A 15879-nucleotide genomic window follows, 5' to 3' on the forward strand; every position below is an offset into this window, starting at 1 on the left:
CTATAAATATGTGCAATGCTGTACAAAGATTCTATGAATAAGTGTTGGCAACTATTTGATAAACTGTCTTCTCTAATTTTCTACTCCTGGACTTACTTTCATCCATTCTGAAATAATCAGTACTTTGCTTACAGTCAAAATATTTTCAGTCAACAATACTTAGGATATCTAGAGAAAAGGTCAGCGTGGAGTAACAGAGCCTGGAAGGATGCATCTGAGTTTGGTTGGTTTATTTCAGCAGGTAATTTAAGTTGTTTTTCTGGTCAGGAATCAACTGAAGTATATAAAACATGCCATAAACCTGAGGTCCTATTTAGTGGATTTCTTCCTTGGTCTGATTTCTGCGTTTTTGCTTGTGTTTCTAGGCTCAGCTATGTAAATCATGCCGAAGATTTGGCTTCCAAGCTTCTACAGTGTTCCCCAAAGAACAGGCTATCTGCACAGGCCGCCTTGAGCCACGAGTATTTCAGCGATCTGCCCCCGCGGCTATGGGAGCTGACTGATAGTGAGTAGGGCCCATCTGCAGCGTCCAATCAGATCACTTTGTCCTCACTATGTAGCTTGCATATAGACAGATGGCCTCATTCATGTGTGCCTAAGCATAAGGTTATGAGGTTATGTATATATGTGTATGCATTATGAGACTGTGCACGTGTATGCATTATGAGTGTGTGTGTTTGTGTGTGTGTGTGTGTGTGTGTGTGTGTGTGTGTGTGTGTGTGTGGAGAGAGAGACAGAGAGAGAGAGACAGAGAGAGAGAGGTCATTGCTCAAGCCAGAAGGGGGATCATGTGTATATATATTTATTGGAGTCCTGCCATTCAATTGCTAGCTTACCAGACACAAAAAGAAAATGGATTCATTTTGTGCTATCTCTGCTCTGCAGTCTGCAGCTGCACGTCTTTGTATTTGATTATATGTGTGTCCAAAAAAAATGATCTGAGCAGTCATAAAGGCAAAGGAAAATATGATTTACATATTTAGTGCTTTCTGCACACAGTGCTATTTTAACTGGCTGCAGTACACAGAGGAAAAATGATTCATTTCTGTTTGATTTTCAGAGACCATCTTGGTTGTAACAATAACCTTAAAGAGCACTGTTAGGCAGGGAGCTGAAGAGCAGAGCTGGCAATTGGCGGATGTACTGAGCTGGCATGTAAGAACTGAAGACATGTAATTCATTTTAACTGCACATGCTCTTGGTATTTGTACAGACAGCTCTTCTCTAGATCTTTTTAAAACAAAACACATTCCTGGGTGGGTTTTTGTTTTGTTTTTACAGAAGTGCTCATATTTGCACAGACTTTTCCAATTACATTTAAAGTATTCGGGGAAGGATTTATGGCTGGGCGGATCTCAGCTTTCTTCCCAAGTGTGAAACAGAATTCTTGTGAAATTTTAAAATACACTGTGGCAGCAGTAGGAATATTTTTTATTCAGTGATGATATGTTCTTTCCAAAAGACCCATTAGAGATATTTCTTAACATATTTTCCTGATTGCCTTAAAATAGCATACTACATAGATGCATAAATATTTGTAATGTATTTATTAATTCCTGTACATACGTCACTTAAAAGTAGATGTGAAGTTACTGTCTTTGTCTCTAAGAGTTTTGATTACCCCTGCAGTATTGGAGTGGATTCTCCATAGCAACAGTCACAATCACCCTCGATTTTGGCACTAAATCCTATGTAACAACTCCCTTGAGCCTTCTCAAGCTAAATTAGATGATTGATAGATGATAGATAGATAGATAGATAGATAGATAGATAGATAGATAGATAGATGGATATGATGATAGATAGATAGATAGATAGATAGATAGATAGATAGATAGATAGATAGATGATAGAGATAGATAGATGATAGATATATAAATAGATATAGATGATATATATATATAGATAGACAGACAGATAGTGATAGAGATAGATAGATAGATAGATAGATAGATAGATAGATAGATAGATAGATAGAGATAGATATCTCACACTTATTTCTATCCATTTTCTTGTAGCCCTAAGGTAACTAGACGTATTGACCTAATTCTCTCCTTATGCTTACAAATCTTCTTTAACATCTCAATTATTCCCAGCCTATATTTCCTTTATCATCCAGACTACTTCCTTTCCAAAGATCTACCATCTATTACATCAGTGATCCCAACCTTTTAAAGAAAATTCAAGATTAAAACCTATGAAAAAAAAAACAAAACAAAATAGTGAATTGATCACGCATATCTTTATACTGGCAAAAACAAAAGGTGCAAGTGGGATCATTAGTGCATGGCTTCCTGAACTTCAGAACTGAGGATCGTTTTCCCCATGCGGTGTAGCTTCCACCTTGATCTCACCCCTCCTTAGCGACATCTCAACCTGATGTCTGGGTTTAAGTCAAATTTTGAGGGTCTGCGAATTCTGAATTCTGTAGTAGTACTTTCCTGTTAATATGGACTTATTACCCCCTTCCACTTAGTTTATCAGCCGGTGGTTAAATCCAGTTTCTGTAAGGGAGTAAATGCCTACACATTATCACTGAGCAGCAGACTGCCAACCGAGACAGCCTTGCCCCCGTCATTAACAAGTGCAATGTATGCAGAACACCAGAGGGGAATTAAAACCACAAAAAATACCTCAGGGTGGTATTTTTAATATGAGAATTTAATTTGTAATTTCACAGATTAAGAATTTTGGCTGCATTAATCCCTTTATCAGCTCACAGCAGGCCATTTGCAGAAGCATAACCATAAGGCGATATTCATTGGCAGAAACACGTCTCTGCAGAACGTTAAACATCATGAGCAGTGAAACCTTTTGAAGGGGGGAGAATAAAGATGAAAAAATCATTATATTTTTAAAGCGAGATTCTACTAAATGCCTCCGGTAACAATTTTGAGTTACAGAAATGCTATTTCTGCGTCTAGAAGATAATCATTATGAAGGATAAATCCATTCGCAAGAAAGGACAATCCCAGTATTAAATACTATAGTCATTTCCATTTAGAACAACGTGGCTGCCCTTGTAAACATGTTTGCAAAACAAAGAATCCCCAGACTTATGCGACTTTAGGAATTAGGCTGCTTGACTCTTGGGTGAGTTCGTATTTGACTGACTGTACTCGGAAATTTTCAGTCTTCAAATCAAACCTCAGATTTGTGTAGGTTTTTGTAAAGTTCACTGTCCGGCAAATGGCAGAGTTGGTGACAGCCACAGAACCCTCATGTCTTCCCTTTCGAGAGCGTTTGGGGGAGGATGGACCTGCCAGGAAGTACTGCAGAACCAACAGAGGCACAGAAGGACGAGTCCACAAGTGGTGGCGCTGATCCCCAGCCTGAGGAACCTGCTGTCTTGGGCAGCTCACACTGTCATGAGGAAAGAGCACAGTTCCATGGGTAGACAGAAGATGAAGATAGACTGCTTCATTCTCTTCCTGTCCTCATGCTGGCAGAGGCCCGCCCTGCTTGGTCCTCATAGGGAGAGGAACATGTCTCTGCTCTTCTTCCTATAAAGCTACTGATCCCATTGTGAGGACCACTCCCTTCCTAAGGTCATCTAAGCTTCTCAGCTTCATTACCTCCCCAGGTCCCATCCCCAGATACCAACACATTGGGGCTGGGGCCACTAACATCAATTTGAAAGGGGGCCCAATTCATTCCACAAAGCTCTTAGTCTCTGATGGCTCACAGCACTTTACAGAAGAATGTCCACAAGACAACCACACCAAAACAACTTAAGGCAGAACCTGAAACCAAGCTAAAAGGAGAATACTGGTCTCCAGCCTTGACATGCTTTGGTTAATCAGACCCCGTGAGTGTACGGCCCACATAGGAATGAGAATCAATGGAGTCGGTGGAGCTGTTTGGGACCAGATAATAGGGCTGATACGGCTGATCTGGATTCTCCAGAAACAGGGCTAGGAAGTGTAAAACTCAGCTGACTTCTCCAAATGGTCACTGAAGCCCATTAGAACATTTATTGTGGCTATGTAGTAAAATTTAGAAGTGAAGAACTAGTGTCACCAAAGTAGGAAATAAAATAAATACATCAAGGGAAAGAAATTGAACAATCGCCCAGGGATCTGTCTGACAGTTAACGCTGACCAAGGGCATTCTCTTCCTGTCCCCAAACCCCAGCAGCCTTGCTCTACTTCTTCAAAAAGATTTAATTGCAGGGCAATAAATAGAGGGCTGATTTAGAAGAAATTCATTACTTTCCCCAAGCACACCACGGCGCATTCTCCTGTGTATACTGTCAAGTTACATAAATAATTGAAGCTGAACTATGCTTGTCAAGAGTAAATGAACAAAATATACTTCACAGCACAGAGTCCTTGATTTTATTGCATTCATTTGCTAATTCACGAAACTCAAATCTCCTCAAAGAAGGCCGGCAAATTGGTCCGGTGTGGAGATCACTGAGCAAGAACTCAGACTGGAAGCTCAGCTCCACGGGTCTTGGTCAGGCAACTGTGGACGTGGGCCTTTGTCCCTCTGTGCTGTCCACCTCTCATTCAGAGAGTGAGTTGAGGAAGGCGTGGTAGTCTTGAGGGACCCTCCCAGATGTAATATGCAGCTTTACCCGCATGGTCCTCTAGAATACCTTAACACCGCAAGGCTATTGTGTGGTGTCACACCATCTTTTTACAAGTGTAGCGAGCACGCCTGTTTTCTTCTTTCGTTAATTAATAACTTTATTTGAGACAGAGTTTCACTATATCAACTAGACTGACCTTGCACTCACAGAGCTCCTTGCCTGCGTCTGCCTTCCAGTGCTGGGATTAAGCTCCTGCATCACCGTGCTGGCCCGCTAGTGTACTTACTTTAAAGGGCTTTGCTGTTTCCTTTTCCCGTTGTGTCTTGACTGTTTCCCCCCAGGCAGCAATAGCTCTGTCTTTGCGGGGTTCCCCAGCTTTCACGTTGATCTGTCACTGGAATTTCACACAGCATCCGCCACCTCTTTCTGCCGACACTTGGTTTCCTGGACAGGATTCTTTCACGGTTTCCTTTTCATGTCCTAGATCTATCCTCTCTGCAAGCTCTTCTCCCAGGCCAGGCCAGCAGGCTGAGGCACATGGTTAGTGTTCCAATGTGTCCTCCTTAGACCTTCCTGTCTGGCTCACTCCCTAGAGCTGGGTAATTCCACCCAGTCTCAAGAGTTAGATAGCATCCAAACACTGGGGGCCCCTGAAGTCTTCTTATTCCTAGTCCTCGCTCTCCTGACTCTCATAGTAGACACTGAAAAGTTAGGATTACTGGACTCAGACTCATAAGCTTTTCACCCCATCTTGCTCCTGCTGAATTCCTGCTATTGAGAATAAATGGCAACACCATCTTTCTGGGTGATGGAGGCGATTGTCGTTTCTTCGGCTCATGTCCCGTGCCTCCACAGAGCCACACCAGCCCACAGCTGACCTTGCCGCTCCCCTCTTGTATGTTCACAAGAGCAGCCTCGCTGCTCAGACCACTTCCCCTGCCTCCCTGAAGTCAGCTCTGGCTTCTCCTCTTTCCATATTTTTGGGCTTGCTTCCCCTCCAGGTTTGTCTGCCTTCTCGCCTTCACGTGGCTGCTCAAACATCCCTTCTCTATCAGGGACAGCTCTGACCGTCTCTCCAACGTCTGTTTTTTTTTTTTTTTTTCCCTTCTCTACTTTCCTTCTTCATAACACTTATTTATTAGATGTATTATTTAGTTGTTGGTTTTGTCCCCCCTCGCAGTCAGAAGGTCGCCAGCCAGCATTTCCTTCTCCTCTGATTTGTTTGTTGTAGGAATCTGCGATTCCCAGGAAATGTTAGCGTAAAAGCCCACTTCTCTCATGAGTGGCCGAAAGAATGGCAAAGGCTTGTCTCCAAATCCAGGTTTATTGTTCTAAGATCATAGAAACAGGATCTGTGGCTCCGTGTTGTGCAAGTGGATATGTGTGTACGTGTGTATGTGTGGGAATGTTTATAGTTGTGTGTGTGCTTTTGACCACTGGCATTTCAAATGCCAACACATACCACAGTGTGCCCCATGCTGGGAATCCAGACTGCATTGCAATCTCCATTTCCTTTTAGACGAAATGGTGTCAACGTGCTTATAGCTGTGTTAATGGAACCTTCTCGTTCTCTCCTCAGTGTCTTCTATTTTTACCGTCCCTAATGTGAGATTGCAGCCGGAAGCTGGAGACAGTATGAGGGCCTTTGGGAAAAACAATAGTTATGGCAAAAGTCTATCGAACAGCAAGCACTGACAAGCCCGGCATTCTCAGGAGAGCACAGGTAAGAGACGCTGCTTTACTGGAAAGTAATATTCATAATAGACATGGAAGAGACCTATTCACTGAAGTCTTTCAGCCTCATTTCCCCAGGAAACTGTCTTAGGAGTTCCATGGGCTATTCCGGCACTCATCAAACATTTGGCTGGGGCAGAGACCAATCAGGAGTGTCAGTGTTTTCAGGCACCACCTAGGCTGTGAGCCAAGTTCCGCTGCGTCATGTGCATTAGCGATGCGGTCACATGCAAACCATTGAGTCACAAGCGTCTACTTTAACTGATCTTGAATTCATCACTGATGTTAGGGAAGTTCCACTTTGAGCTGCACCTAAAGCATGAAGCTGTTTTGTCTGACCAATAAAATTCGTTTTTTAATTACTTACTGTCATTTTAAAATGAGGAGATTTCATATGGAAGTCTCGATTTCCACGAAGCATCGGCAACTCTGACAATACTCCTTCCATCCCGTCATAAAATTTTATGTGTGACAAGGAGAATAACTTGTCCCCATTTTAAAATTAGTTGACCACTGGGCTCTCATTGGTTTCTGATTCCTGTCTGGCCCCTGCCACAGACCTATCATAGTAAAGCTTTGGTTTTCACAGTTTAGTTCTTTGACCTCTACTGTTTGGCAGGTAGGAACTGTAAACTAGCTTGGTGGTGTCCAGGCATGTCAGCCTACCAAGCCATCACACATGCCCAATGGCCAGCAGAGGACAGCAGTGTGTGGGAGGTTGTGTCTTTCTGGGTTACCAGAGAGCAATGTCTGGAGGAAGGTTGTGTCTTTCTGGGTTACCAGAGAGCAATGTCTGGGCTTTGTAACATCTCCCTCTGTTTGTTCGTTTGTTTGTCATTTCAAGTAAGGGCTGCTGTGTAGCCCAGGCTGCCCTGGAACTCCCCCTGTAGACCAGGCTGGCCTCAGACTCAGAGATCGATCTTCCTCTGCCTCTTGAGTATTGTGATTAAAGGCGTGTGTCACCACTGGCCACATCTCAGTCTTCGGCAAATGGAGAAAGAGCTTCCCTTGTGAGGAAGCCTTCTTAATGTTGGTTTCTGTTAAGCATGTTCATCACTTCTGTGTTCCATAAATGCCAAGTAAAGTGAGCTGAATGATGTGTACAATAAAAACTGTGCACACACACACGTGTGTGTGTGTGTGTGTGTGTGTGTGTGTGTGTAGGGGGTGGAATGGGATGTAGGCCGGAAATTGATGCCAAGTTCTTCCCTCAATCTCTGTCCACATTATCTTTTAAGACAGAGTCTTTCCTTGAACCTGGAACTCTTTGATTCAGGTAGGCCTGAGGGATTCTTCTGTCTCTGCCTCCCTAGTATTAAGATTATAAGGATGCCATGTTTGTCTTTTTTTTTTTTTTTAATGTGTTTTGGGGAATGGCCCGATTTTCTTCTATTTGAAAATCTGGTAAGAAGCTAAGTGGGCAGACGGCAAGGACTGTAAATTCAAATATATACCCAGCCCTGTGAAAGACCTGCCAAGTGTCTTGGGCGATTTTAGAAGTTAGCTTTTCACGCTCTCAGCATGGAGTTTAATTTTGCTGGCCTAGGGATGCAGTAGAGATTTATGTTGATTTGGAAGGGGAAAAAAAGATTCCTAGTTAAAATATGGCTTGTAAAGGCTGGCCAGGAGCTGCTGCTCTTAAGCCTGCAGCTCCACAGGTAGCCTCATGTTTCCAAGAGTGGTTTGATTCACGAGAGTTGTATGTGGCATTCACATGTTTAAAGTGTTTAGCTCCTACATTGCAGACTCCTTAGCTGATTAGGTAGAAAGAGAACAAAAAGTGGGCCCCGTTTTATTGACTCATGCACACACGCACACAGGCAAGTCTGTCTTTCCGCCCCAGGACCATGCATGTCCTTTCCTCTTGACTCTTCTGAATGCTCCTGACCGATGCAGTCAAGGCTGCAATGGCGTGTTCGAGATCAACTCATTGTTATAGAAATCAAAGAGAGTAGAGCATTGCCCGGAAAGATTCAAAACTGGCTGGTTGAAAAGATGTTTACGAAGGTGCTTGGGACTGTAGCCGCAGACCTTATAGAGTGTGTAGTGCTTCCTCACACCGGATCCAGAGTTGGATCCACAGTGGCTGATTCTCTCTACAAGTGTCTGATAACAGTATATGGACATTCCCTATGAGTGTTGGCCCTGTTACATCAACCCTGAAGGCTTCAGTACTACTGCTGCTCCAGCTATGATATCTGATTCAGTAGGCCCCTAAAGCAAGATCTCAATTCTTTTCAGAAGTTTTTTGGAAAACTGGATTCTGTCAGTAGAAAAAAGAAATCATCTTAGTATCTTATTTTTGCAAGTATGACTACCAAATGTTTCCATGTTAGAGATCAGACAATGCAGCCTGTTTGTTGGTCCCCTGCAGCATATGGTGTGGCTTTTTTCTGACCAGTAGATGAATTCCAAGCTAGAGACATTATGAAGCTGAAAGTCATGTTAATAAGTGGTTCTCGGGAAGAAAGAAGATAAAATCCTCTAGTCTTTGATTTTCTGATTTTTTTATTTATTTGTCACCTGTTTATAGCAGTCTGTGACATATTAAAATTTTCAAGAGCATATCAAATTTTTTATAATACCCACAGTGACTGGGAAGGAGAAAGGGGAAGAGCCTGGGTGCTGAGGGAGCCTGAGTACAGGCCAGAGTTTTGGCCACCTCCCTCTGGTGATCAGCAGGGTTCGTAGTGTGGAACTTGCATTATGCCATGCACTGGGCAGGCAGGCATGCTTCAAGTTCTAATATTTCTCCAATACCTCAATGCCACGCTATTTCCTTCCTCGCAAACTAAGGTCACTTCAATTATTCAGTTAATAATGTTGGATTTACATAAATTGGCCTTAGTGGTAGAGCTAATGAGATGCATTTTGCTGTGCAGAAGAAAGCAAATTGGGTTTTAGAGTCTTGTAGCAAAAATTAACTGAAAAGAAAGCTGCGAGTGCCTGGGTTAAGAGAAGGGGTAACCTCCCCTGGGGATTAAAGCAGAGTCCCTACATTTTGTGATTCTCTAGAGACACCCCACTTGTTTGGTCACCACAAAGAATTGACAGATCTGAGGGAGTCTCAAATGTACATAGACATCTTCTTTTATGAAGTATAGGGATAAGACATCCCTTTTACAGCGAATCAGTTGGTCCTCAGACTCCATCAATCTCCATGTAAACTCACAAAGAACATGTCTAGTGTTCCAATTGCAAGAGGTTCACTCTGCCGGCATTGGCGGCCTCCTGTTTCAGCATGTTATCATTCTTGGTCCGCATGATTTAAGAATTACGTGGTAATGAAACAATGGTTATTCTCTCTTTGCCTTCCTCAGTCAGTAAACAGTTATTTCCTAAAAGTGGTCTCTTAGGTAAAGAGATTAGAGTTAATTGCTCAAGAAACGTTGATTGAATAGGATCGGGGAGGTTTGTTTGGTATCTTGTTTGTTTGCCATATTTGCTACATGACCCAGTGTGCTGGTGCCACACTCTCTGAAAACAGACACCTCACATTCCGGGATACCAAATGCTTGCAGAGTTTGCAACTTACTTTCTAGGGCCCATGAATCTATATTTTAAGAAACTCCAAGGGTCATTAATTGATAACTGAAAGAGAGAGAATCAATCTTCCCTGGGTTGAACTCCCTAATTGGTTACCTAACACCTGGTAGTGGTCACCCATGGACAACGTATACACAGGAGCAAACTAAATGGACTAGGTAGACTGAATTTATGTATTTTTGGGGATTGTGTGTGTGTGTAACTATACTAACCAAAGAGATCAAAAAGGGTGGAGCAGGGTACTGGATGGGCTGGAGACAGGAAACGACATAAGTACAATACTCATGCATAAAATTATTTGATTTAATTTCAGAACTTGCGGGGAGCACAGATAGTGACATCTTCACTAGATAGGGGTTATAGATTTATAAGGTAAAATAAACAACTTACTTGAGTCAGGACAGGGTAAAGATAAACTAGGAAAATAGCATTTTATCACATAAACTAAAAAACTTAATTGTCTTTCTATTAATCTCTCCCTTTCCCCTTTCTTCCTTTTCCATAAGAAAGAATGGGGTAATGGAATATAATACAGTAACTGTCTGCCTAGCTACAATTACTTTTAATTAAGTTCAGTTCTTCTTCAGTATCTCTTCCTTGGTAGAATTTTGAGTGCTGGGTAGTTGAAACCTATGGTCACTCTAGAATGCCCTTCTGGGCAGTACTGGTGGAGAACACTTCCCTTATCCACCCTTTAAAGGAGAAATCAGGAAAAATGAGCTGAGTTTAATGCTAGATTCAGATCACTTCAGAAGAACACCCCGTGTTCAAGAGAGGAACAAGGCACATGGCAAAGCCAGAGGAATAGAGTCAGAGCCAGGAGACTAGGAGAGACACAGCGCTTGGCGTTCTCGGGAGCAGACATGAAGGGAGGCTAGCAGGGGCATTCCTCCAGTGAAGTGCCCCAGTGACTCCCTCAGTTAGCTGTGGGCAAGAGGAGGGGCACAGACAAGCTTCACAAAGACGGGACAGAAGTCAGTAGTAGCCGTAATCTGTCTGCCATATTGACTCTGGAAACTGCTCCAGGATATGCAGCCACCAGTGGCTCTCCTCCATGCTGTGACATTGTAGTGCCTCACACTTTTGGTCCCTGTCAGCTTGTACTGCCCTCCTTTGTGGCTTCTGCTGCCTGCTTTTGCTTACTCATGGATCCATCTTCGTCTCTCCTCCCTTTGTCCAACTTCTGGAGGAGTTGACTGCTGGGCTCTTATTGCCTTAGATTCTAAAACCCTCCTAGAAAGCAGCTCCGGTTTTTATATTTCATAACCATCATCAAGAAGAAGAGAGTGAGACTATTGGGTCAACCACCCCTTTATATGCTACAACCTGATCCCAGGCCACTTCAAGGTCAGGACTGAGCCTGGTTCAGTTCACCCAGCTATAAGCCAAGTGGCCACATGATTTATAAGGACCCTTCAAAATGCAGCTCTGGTTTTGTCTGTCCCAAAAGCTTCTGTGAAGCAAACCATGTGCCTACAATGAGCCTTAATCTGGCTGTGTGGGACATGGTTATAATTAGACTCTTGAGAGGAAGGCTCATCTTGACTGCTCAGTGACATCCGTGCGGTATTTCAGATCCTCATTGGCAGGTATTTGGGGCTGTTGGCTAAAGTTTGTTGTTGTTGTTAAGTCCTATTGCATTTTCTCAACAACAGTTGCAGCTGGAGAGAATGGCTATTAGGATGTATCACCATCTTTATTCAAATGTTAAACCTGGGTCTTTCAGGAGAAGGAAGATCACAGTCTCTCTTGTTGTTGCCAGGACTCTGCAGGATCCAACAAATGTTTCTTCTCAAGCAGCTGTGGCTTCATCGTTTCTTTTGTCTTGGGTAGTTGACAACACTTGTGGAAATAGTAGGAGCAGAGGAAGGAACCCAAGCATCCTCCCAGTCTTTATCATTGCTCCAACTGGACTAGAAAACTGAGACAGAACTTCACATCTGCTCTGTAAAGTTGCATGGGGCATGGTGCATGGTGCCTGGTACACGCTGCATGCTGCGCCCTAAGCACTGGCCTGAGAAGATGCTGCAGACTCATTCAGTTTCCTACCCGCCCACCTCCACACCCTTTACTGTAATGGGGTGACCCCATGAATCCCAGCATAGCTAGGACTGTGCTGTAGACCACAGCCATTTGTGGAAATGTCAAAAGGTTGGATGCCCCTGCACGTTTAGCTCTCTTCCATGCTGAGGAGTCTGTTACCTCCTAAAGGGCCGTGGAAAGGCTGTAGAAGTCTGCCTCCTCTGTTCCCTCCTGTTCCCTCCTCCCTCCCTCCTTTGCTTGGGGTACCTCCAATCCACACTCAGCACCATTACCACCCCAACTCCACAAGCAGATGAGGGATCAACTATCTAAAAGCAGAACGGAAGAGTTCTAGTGTGTTTCCGGAGAGCATTTGGAAACCACTTGGCTTTGTATTGAAATAATAGACATAGAAATGTTATAAAAGCAGTATCATTCCCTGACTTTCGTCAATACCGTTCCCTCTTTTTCTCCCCCACCTCTGCCATATGTAAATGTGAACAAACATTTTATTTTTCTAAGCTGTGCGTTATTCACCTGATGACCTTTTATGTTTAAGCAATTAGTTATAGTTTTAATATTAAAAATAATGATAGCTTTTTGATCTTGTCTTTTTTTATTTCATTCTCTGATTAGATGTGTTTTCTGTTTATTTGGTTGGTTTCTGTTTTACTTATTATTTTGTGGCTTTTTGTTTTGGATGCTTGCTTGAGGTTTTGGTTTTGAAGTGACTGAAAGAAAAGACACTGGTTTCATACCCCACAGACTGCTCGCTCTCTCTTTCTCTCTCTCTCTCTCTCTCTCTCTCTCTCTCTCTCTCTCTCTCTCTCCTCTTTGTGTGTGTGTGTGTGTGTGTGTGTGTAAGTGTGTGTGATTTAGCATTTCCAGATTAGAAGATCTTCAAACTATGAGTTGGGCAGAGAAAATAACACTGCAGCTTGCATCTTCTGACAGTTCAAAGCCCAAAGCTTTTTGCCAACAGCATAATCTGAGTAAAATTTTTGCATAGATGGAGGCACAGGTGTGAGTAACTAATAACCAGACTGTATTTTACGGTGTATGGCCCCACCCCTGACTGGTTGTCCTCAGCTCAGGAATTCTATTTTTTCTTTTCACCTAATGTTGATTCTTATGCATTTGTGGGTGCAGAAGGCATTGCCTTTGCCCTCGCTGCGCCGTATTGTATTATTAATACCAGGAGAGCAGCCGAGTCCCACCAGACTGCCTTTGTGGTCTGTTGGCACTCTAAGAAGTGTCTGAGCATAAAACAGGGCTGTTTGAGCTGCAGTGGGCTGATGGCCAGAGCTGACATCGTACTTCATGCAGGACGAGGTATAAAGGGCAGTGCTGAGAGGGGAAGGCAGAAAGAAGCTCAGCCACCCCTCTTGTCTCACAGGTCCTCCTCGCCACCCCCTCCGAGATGGTCCTCTTGTGCAAACGTTGTCTGAGTGACATTAGGGCTCAAGCCTGACATGAGGGCCTTAAGCAGATTAAAGTTCTAGAAGGTATAATAAAAACCTCACCTAAAAGGTCTTCCAATCAGCAAAGTTGAACATTTAGCTAAACTATTACGAGTATAATTAGCAAAATGTTTGCTCTACTCTGAGATGCTACTGTGGATAAAGCTTGTAAGAACATGAATTTGGTTATGCAAATGTATAATTTACTGAGTCTCTTTTGGAACTTAGAATGGCTGCTGTTTCTACCAACACACACACACACACGCATACACAGACACATTCACTCACATACATACACTCATACTCAGCGCTACATATCAAAGACTAATTTTACAATAGTCGTAGAGTTTTGAAGTAACAGCATATATATTAGAGCCTTACCTTTCCACCTCTGGAAATAAGGTACAAGGTCTAGAAAAACTAAAACAATATAAAGTTAGAGGATTTGGCAGAAATTTATCCCATAGCTAATATCATCATATAAGCCAAATACTATTCTGTCAGCTCCCACACCGGGGTGAAATTTTGAATTAGCACCTTTGAATTAGCACCATTGTTTTAAAGTAGTTGGTGTTCTGTGTGGTGCCCTTGGATTTTTTAATTGCTCTGGATTATAATTTCCAATGCAATTAGTAAAATGCCCTCAATTACATGATTATTGTAAATGAGGCTATTGACTTAATTACTATAAATGGGAAAGATGTGTGATTATCATATGCAGCTAGATCATGTACAGTACTTACTTTATTTTATTACATACAGTGTTATAATGATAACACATAATTATGTTGTATCTCCATAGCGAGATGCACAGAGTTGCGATCCATTGACAATAAGCCACCCACTGGACCCTTCTTTGTGAAGTAATTGGGTTATTCTGTGAGTGTAATTGAATACGCTGATTCCGTGCAAGCCAGACACATCTAAATGTGGAAAAAAAAAAAAAACAGAAAACTTCACCTCATTGACTAAAAATGTTCAAAGGTCTAAATTCTGTGAGTCTCGGGAATTTAGTCCTGGCAGCGTGTAACACCGAGTCCCTTTGTACCTGTTTGCTTTTGTGTTCGCGCGTCATCTCACCCACCGTCCATAGCAGTAGCCACATTCAAATCTGCCCGAGGAGAAAAGAGGGCTTGTCTGGGCTGTGACAGACATTCTCATCATCCTTGGTTTACAGATGCGCACTTAACAAGCTTACAGTGCATAATTAATTCTGCAGAGGACTCCCCTCGACAGAGCGGGATTAGGAGAATTGCATATGGATAGTGGCAGGAGAAAATGAGCCTCTTTTCTCTGGGTAGGGTGGGGTGTTGTTGTGTTCTTTAGAAGCCGGCACATCTCAGAGGTGTTGCTCTCAAAATGATCGCAGGACGGAAGGAAAGAAATCAGTAATTACAGAGCCAGGCCTTCAGTTGTGTCCTCATTTTCCCACCCGTTTTCCAGCGTTCCGGCTGCCTCAGAGACTTAAAGTATTCTCATTAGGTAGCAGAGGAGGCAGCAGCCTCGCCGACTCCCTCGCTCTCTCCCTGGCTTCTCTTTTCTTCCCCCCTTCCATGCCTGCCTTGGGAGTGACTGTGAAGATCATTTGCTGGAATGATTGGCAGGTTAGAGGATTCGATCAGATGAGTTCCTCTTAGTGCGGGTCAAAAAGGCTAGTTAGCAGGAGCTGTCGAAAAATGCCAGCAGCATTCGAAATGGAAAATGTCATGACTTCCAGGCAGGGGGTGCCACCTGGAACAGAAAGCCCTCAGCTCATTAGCTAGTTACAGGATGCAGGCTTAACTGGAGGGAGCGAGGAAGGAAAGATAATACCCAATAGGAAAAGTGATTGTGAAGTGGAATTGATTTCATGTATAATTTGTTTATCACTAGAGGGGACAAATGCTGTCCTTCTGACACTAGCAGAGGAGCGTGGACTAAGAATGAAGCCACTTAGCATAATCTGCAGGTTGAGCTTCGGATTGCAAGAATGCAAACTTCTTTATTCTTAACTGGGAAAATGATCAGGTCATGTTACGTTAATTAAAGCTGACGTACTCTAAAATGTTTTATCTGTGCAATTGCGATGACTCCACAGAAACAGAGAGATGGACAACTTTAACTTAGCTGCACACCGAAGCAGAAGGGGCTGGAGTGTGCAGGACTAGTTAGCTGCATACCAAAGCATAGGGGCTGGTGTGTGCAGGACTAGTTAGCTGCATACCAAAGCATAGGGGCTGGTGTGTGCAGGACTAGTTAGCTGCATACCAAAGCATAGGGGCTGGTGTGTGCAGGACTAGTTAGCTGCATACCAAAGCATAGGGGCTGGTGTGTGCAGGACTAGTTAGCTGCATACCAAAGCATAGGGGCTGGTGTGTGCAGGACTAGTTAGCTGCATACCAAAGCATAGGGGCTGGTGTGTGCAGGACTAGTTAGCTGCATACCAAAGCATAGGGGCTGGTGTGTGCAGGACTAGTTAGCTGCATACCAAAGCATAGGGGCTGGTGTGTGCAGGACTAGTTAGCTGCATACCAAAGCATAGGGGCTGGTGTGTGCAGGACTAGTTAGCTGCATACCAAAGCATAGGGGCTGGTGTGTGCAGGA

General features: G+C 43.3%; 1 protein-coding gene across 11 annotated transcripts in view; it reads left to right on the top strand.

Annotated features, from left to right (window-relative positions):
• Window positions 1-15879, top strand: part of Cdk14 (cyclin dependent kinase 14) — a 575534-nt gene that overhangs the window by 441767 nt on the left and 117888 nt on the right. For all 11 annotated transcript variants that reach the window (XR_007591247.1, XM_050139706.1, XM_050139705.1 and 8 more), the window contains 2 exons: window positions 366-505; window positions 6114-6257. Coding sequence is in view for 10 of the 11 variants with exons in the window: in XM_050139706.1 (XP_049995663.1) it covers window positions 366-505; window positions 6114-6229 (256 nt within the window). In the remaining variant the exon portion in view is untranslated. The remainder of the gene's footprint in view (window positions 1-365; window positions 506-6113; window positions 6258-15879) is intronic.

Source organism: Alexandromys fortis, unplaced genomic scaffold, assembly GCF_014885135.2.
Source record: "Alexandromys fortis isolate MF-2015 unplaced genomic scaffold, M_Fortis_MF-2015_v1.1 scaffold_38, whole genome shotgun sequence".
Lineage (NCBI taxonomy): Eukaryota > Metazoa > Chordata > Mammalia > Rodentia > Cricetidae > Alexandromys > Alexandromys fortis.